At 39.0% G+C, this 6,590-nt stretch overlaps 2 protein-coding genes across 2 annotated transcripts; one reads left to right on the forward strand and one right to left on the reverse strand.

The window, feature by feature from the left end:
- Nucleotides 1-836: 836 nt before the first annotated feature.
- LOC149679311 (uncharacterized) lies at nt 837-4,220 on the reverse strand. Its single transcript, XM_089835008.1, has 2 exons — nt 4,116-4,220; nt 837-1,851 (listed from the first exon to the last, which is right to left on the reverse strand). The coding sequence occupies exons 1-2, from the start codon at nt 4,189-4,191 to the stop codon at nt 1,253-1,255; spliced, it is 675 nt and encodes a 224-aa protein (XP_089691134.1). The 5' UTR covers nt 4,192-4,220; the 3' UTR covers nt 837-1,252.
- A 116-nt stretch (nt 4,221-4,336) lies between these two features.
- On the forward strand, nt 4,337-5,725 carry LOC149679312 (uncharacterized). The gene is made up of 2 exons (XM_089835824.1): nt 4,337-4,735; nt 4,781-5,725. The coding sequence occupies exons 1-2, from the start codon at nt 4,337-4,339 to the stop codon at nt 5,723-5,725; spliced, it is 1,344 nt and encodes a 447-aa protein (XP_089691950.1).
- The last annotated feature ends 865 nt before the right edge of the window (nt 5,726-6,590 follow it).

Here is a 6,590-nt window from a genome sequence, read left to right on the forward strand (position 1 = left end):
AGTTGATGTGTGATCAAATTAATCTTCTGCGTGAAGGCATAATCACACTGATCACATTTGAATAGTCTTTCGCCGCTGTGAATGCGTTTGTGTTTGATCAAATTACTCTTGTTCTTGCTACCATAGTCACACTGTTCACACTTGAAGGGTGTTTCACCACTGTGAATGCGTTGATGTCTGATCAAATCATCCTTCCGCGTACTAGCATAGTCACACTGATCACATTTGAAGCGTTTTTCTTTGATATCCTTTCGAATGTCAAGTTCGAGCTCCCTTTCATTTTCAGGTGAACATTTGTATCGAGTTGAACATTTTTTCTTGGATTTTCCTAGAGAAAGGAAATAGATTAAAATCTCATATGATATCAAACAAATCGCATCACAAACATTTCAATGTTCAAAGCCAATTGATATAACAGGTTATGCTTAGGCTTAAAAAAACACAAAGGCTAACAAAACAAGTTCAGAAACAATAATCGATGTCCGAGTCGAAACAGCGGTTTCCAAAGATTTGACCTTACCAAACCTAATATACGCGTTGAGAACGTGGAAGAGTCAAACTTGATCCCACGTTAGACACTTGCGTAATACAGAATGCAAACTTCCCCATAATAAACGTACAATAAAATATACGTGACAATATGAACAGCCATATTCTGCCATTAAACCTCTGTAGGTGCATGATAAAACTACTAAGAAGTGAAAAAACACAATCATGAATTCAACGGTATAGCTAAGCTTAGCGACAATTTTGCAGTCTCTCGTTTCTGCTGAAACCAACTAGCACCAGAAGTAATGAAGAAGTAAGGAAAGAAGCAAATTATGATTAATCAACTATTATGGTAAAAATATCATTCTTTAATAGCGAAGATATAACTACTGATATTCCATTTTTAATATTAAATATTGTTAATTATAGTTTAAAAGAAGGGTTACATTAAATATTGTCGTGAAGGTTTTAAAATTAACTAACACAAACATCGTATTACTACCAGTTTTCCGTTAAGACGTTAGGCTAGTTACATTTGACAATTTTATAATACGAAATAGCCTGTCCGGTGATTAATCCGTAACGATAGGCTTTTACAATTTTCCCACGAACAAAAACTTTTCTCTTAGTGAGAATCTACTACAGTTGTCAAGAACAGCAATGTGTGAAACGAAAATGAAAAAGCGTTGAGCAATTGACACATTTTGAAATGGTTCTTTGCAAGTTTTAAATTAGTGAGTATGCTTAAATACAATCCATTTTATTAGTCCATGTGATTATAACGTCGATGTCTGATCAAATTACTCTTCTGCGTGAATCCATAGTCACACTGATCACATTTGAAGGGTTTTTCACCACTGTGAATGCGTTGATGTTTGATTAAAGTACTCTTCAAGGTACTAGCATAGTCGCACTGATCACATTTGAAGGGTTTTTCACCACTGTGAATGCGTTGATGTCTGAACAAATCACAATTCCGCGTGCAAGCATAATCACACTGATCGCATTTGAAGGGTTTTTCACTACTGTGAATGCCTTGATGTCTGATCAAACTAGTCTTCCACGCGCTGGCATAATCACACTGTCCACACTTGAAAGGTTTTTCACCACTGTGAATGCGCTGATGGCTGATCAAATCACTCTTCCACGCACCAGCATAGCCACACTTATCACATTTGAAGGGTTTTTCTCCAGTGTGAATGCGTTGATGTGTGATCAAAGTACTCTTGCGCTTGCTACCATAGTCACACTGATCACATTTGAAGCGTTTTTCCTTGGTATCCTTTCGAATGTCAAGTTCAAGATCTCTTTTATATCCAGGTGAACATTTGTATCGAGTTGAACATTTTTTCTTGGATTTTCCTACAGAAAGGAAATAAATTAAAACTTCATACGATATCAAACAACTCGCATCACAAACATTTCAATGTTCAAAGGCAATTGATATAACAAGTTATGCTTAGGCTTAAAAAAACACATAGGCAAACAAAACAAGTTCAGAAACAATAATCGATGTCCGAGTCGAAATAGCGGTTTCCAAAGATTTGACCTTACCAAACCTAAAATATGCGTTGAGAACGTGGACGATTCAAACTTGATCCCACATTAGACACTCGCGTAATACAGAATGCAAACTTCCCCATAATAAACGTACAATAAAATATACGTGACAATATGAACAGCCATGTTCTGCCATAAAACCTCTGTAGGTGCATGATAACACCTACTAAGAAGTGAAAAAACACAATCATGAATTCAACGGTAAAGTTAAGCTTAGCGTCAATTTTGCTGTCTCTCCTGATGTTTCTGCTGAAACCAACTAGCACCAGAAGTGATGACAAAGACGAAGTTATTAAAGAAGCAAATTAAGATTCAATGCAATAACATATTAATCAAATATTAGGGTAACCTTTTTATTCTTTAATAGCGAAGATTATATTCCATTTTTAATATAAAATATTGTTAATTATAGTCAAATAAAGGGCTATATTCAATATTGTTGGTGAAGGATTTATAAATAACTAACACAAACATAGTATTACTACCAGTTTCCCGTTAAGACGTTAGGCTAGTTACATTTCACAATTTTATAATGGCCGTTGCTATTTATAATCAATAAAAATACATTAAAGCCTTTAAAGGAGGAACCGTTACCGTAACAAAGGAAGGGATTCACTAACAGGGTGAGAAATAAGGCGGTGGCACTGGGCAAATGACCAGTTTAAAAATTGCTTTGACCAGTTTATTTATTATATGCCTGGGGGTCCAGTGGTCACCGCGACCACTTTTTAAATTCCCCTTCTTTAGTAAAAAATAATTCCCAGAAGTGGGTTATAGAAATTAATGCTTATAAAACACATAAACAGTATAATAAAACCATCCCTAGAGCCATTTCAGTGCAGCTCTGACAGTATATAGAAATATTAAGTGGTCATTGACCAGTTTTTTAATTAAAACCCTTGGGCTCTACTGGTCAAATGACCAGTTTAAAAATTTTCCTTATTTCTCACCCTGTTCACTAATCACTACAAAGTACAAACGCCAAAAAAAGGGAACGGCTAGCAGACAGCTTTCCTAACCGCCGTCAATCAGTCTGGGAAATAAGGATATTTTTTAAACTAATACTTGGGAGCAGGGTGAGAAATAAGGAAATTTTTAAACTGGTCATTTTCCCAGTAGAGCCTAAGGGTTTCAATTAAAATACTGGTCAATGACCACTTGATGTTTTTACATAAAGTCAGAGCTGCCCTGAAATGGTTCTAGGTTTTATATACTGTCTATTTGTTTTATATGTATTAATTCCTATAACCCACTAAGCCTACTGGGAATTTATTTTTTACTAAAGATGGGGAATTTAAAAAGTGGTCACGGTGACCACTGGACCCCCTGAAATTTAATAAATAATCTGGTAAAAGCAATTTTTTAACTGGTCATTTGCCCAGTGCCACCGCCTTATTTCTCACCCTAATTGGGAGTACAGTTTGGGAAATAATGATTTTTTAAAACTGGACATTGGGCCAGCCACCTCCCTGGTCTGGAATAAATAAATTGATCCATGACCATGATGAAGAAGTGGAATCCACTTAGCGGATAATTAAAATAGTTGAGATAACATCTGGACTCTGGTTACCCAGTTACCCTTGAATTTTATTAGTGGTGAAGTACACTACTGGCCCCCCTCCGATTTAATTTTTAAACGGGTCCAGGCAATTTTTAAACTGGTCATTCGCCCTATGCCACCGCCTTATTTCCCACGCTGCTTGGGACCAGTGACCCCCTTAGTGTCCGAAATAATAAACTATTTCTGGACTGGCCACTGTTCCAATATCTGATATCTAACAAAACTGAACTGAACCGAACTAGACATCTCTGTCTATAAGACTAGAGAGCGAGCAAAAGAACTAACCACTACTCACTACTCAGTAGAGTAGGTCAGGATTAGGAAGTAGTAAAAATGTAGATACCCACTACCTCAATAAAGATATTTGTTAATCGTTAATACTGACCCTCATTTAAGGCATAAGTAACACGAAAGTTATATAAACAAGTAGACAGAAGAGCATAACAAAACATGGTGTCAGAACGCGGCCTTTTTGCTGCCGTACCCTGTTCCTGCTAAGCCTTACCTGCCTTTCTTTGTTGGGATCTTTCGCTGCTCTTTGTGTCCGCCCTTTCTCTCGTCCCGGACATGTCTTTACACATCCCGCCTCCGACTCCCGTCTCACTTTCGGATGGGCAAGCTGTCGAAAAATGGAAGTTTTTCCGAGCTCAATGGGCTAACTATGAAATAGCCACTGGTCTGGATAAAAAGGATGAAGCCATTCGCATCGCCTCTGTTCTCTCTCTCATGGGTGATGAATGTTTCAAAATTTATCAGAATCTTCCGCTAACTACAGCACAAAAAGGTCAGCTTAAGGATATCTTAGATGCTCTCGATGTCTACTTTGAACCTCTCTCGAATGTTATCTATGACCGAATGATCTTCAATTCAACAACTCAAGAACCTCATGAAACTATTGATCAGTATGTCAATAGACTCCGGCATCTCTCTCGGTCTTGCAACTACAAAACTTTTGAAGATGAACTTATCCGCGATCGAATTGTCGTTGGAAACAAAGATCCAAGTACTCGCGCTCAATTGGTCAAAGATCAAAAACTGACACTAGCCTCTGCTATCGACATTTGTCGTACAAATGAGTTAGCTGAGCGACAATTTACAACTCCTGGAGAATCAGCCTCTGCACAAGTTCATCGGGTAGAGAATAAGTCCTATCACACTTAAAGAAAAAAGGTACCACCAGTCAAGAAACAACAAGAAATGCTATCACGTCCTTGCAACTACTGCGCTTTGATACACGCTCGTGATAAGAATCAATGTCCTGCTAATGGAAAGATTTGTAATGTCTGCGGTAAGCCAAATCATTTTGCAACTGTTTGCCGTCAACCAAATCGAGGCACACCTTCTTCAACTAAAAACAAGGCGCAAAGCTATAAAAAACGTAAACCTCCACAAGTCAATCAAACCAGTTACTCCGAGGAAGTTGAAGCTACAGACTCGGATGGCACTCCTCAGGCTGATGAGATGGATGAAGTTTACGCCCTTGAACAAGTGAACATCATTCCTGCGATAAATTGCCGTGGTCAACAATGGTCTGTCACGTTAAAGGTTTCTGGCCAAAATAGCGATTCAGACCTAATATGTCAACTGGATAATGGATCAACGTGTAACTGTCTACGTGAAGCTGACTTCAAACGGCTACCATCAGACCAGAAGACATTCAGAAAGGTCAAAACTTCACTCAGATGCTATGATGGCTCACTCATGACATCTACGGGAATCGCCATTGTTAGATGCCTCTGCAACAATAAGCCATATGACATTGAGTTTCAAGTGGTAAAAGGACCGAAACCATCATTGCTATCAGGCTCTACCTGTATCCAACTTGGCTTAATTACCATGCATGTTCCTGCTGCTGATGTTCATGCAATCACCACCCCAAGACAATCAGTTCCCAGTACTCTCACTAAAGAGCGAATTTTAACTGACTATGCTGATGTTTTTGAAGGGTTGGGTCGCCTTCCTGGAGAATGTCATCTTGTCCTTAATAAAGATGTTACACCAGTCCAGCACCGTCCTCGTAACGTACCAATTGCATTACAAGAACCATTAAAACAAAGGCTAACTGAACTGGAACAAGTAGGAGTCATAGCGAAAGTCACCGAACCTACGGAATGAATTTCCAGCATGGTATTAGTAAAGAAACCTACTAAGCAAGTAGACCCTAAACAGCCGTTAGAAGCACAACATCTACCAGTCAAGCCCAAGGATCTAAGAATATGTATCGATCCTAAAGATTTAAACAAGGCACTTGAAATACCAAAGTACCCACTTCCTACCATTGAAGATATACTTCCGAAACTCAACAACGCAAAAGTCTTCACAATCTTGGATGCTAAAGATGGGTTTTGGCAAGTCAAATTAGATCACGATAGCAGTATGTTGACGACTTTTTGGACCCCTTTTGGTCGTTACCGTTGGTTAAGAATGCCTTTCGGAATTGCCACTGCACCCGAGGAGTACCAGCGCCGCCAACATGAAGCTTTTGAGGGGCTTGAAGGAGTAGCAGTCATCGCAGATGATGACGTTGTTTTTGGTAGTGGAACCACTATGGCTGAAGCTATTGTAGATCACGACAGGAAACTGATCAAAGTGTTGGATCGAGCTCGCCAGATAAATATGAAATTCAACAAAGAGAAAATGCGTCTTCGGCTGACTGAAGTCCGTATATTGGTCATATCTTATCCGCTGAAGGAGTCTCACCTGACCCTAAAAAGGTGCAAGCTGTTGTCGATATGCCAACCCCGACCAATGTACAACAACTACAAAGTTTTATCGGGTTCACGACCTACTTAGCGAAATTCTTGCCGCATCTCTCGGAAAGTCTCGAGCCGATGAGAAGACTTATCCATAAAGGTGTTCCATGGGTTTGGTCAACAGACCAACAACAAGCGTTTGAGACCATTAAAAAACTCGTCACTTGTGTTCCGGTCCTGCGATATTATGACGTACACAAACCAGTCACTCTCCAATGTGACGCAAG

The sequence above is a fragment of the Phalangium opilio genome, unplaced genomic scaffold (assembly GCF_054372755.1).
Source record: "Phalangium opilio isolate 3A_F unplaced genomic scaffold, DU_Popi_V2 ptg000041l_1, whole genome shotgun sequence".
Lineage (NCBI taxonomy): Eukaryota > Metazoa > Arthropoda > Arachnida > Opiliones > Phalangiidae > Phalangium > Phalangium opilio.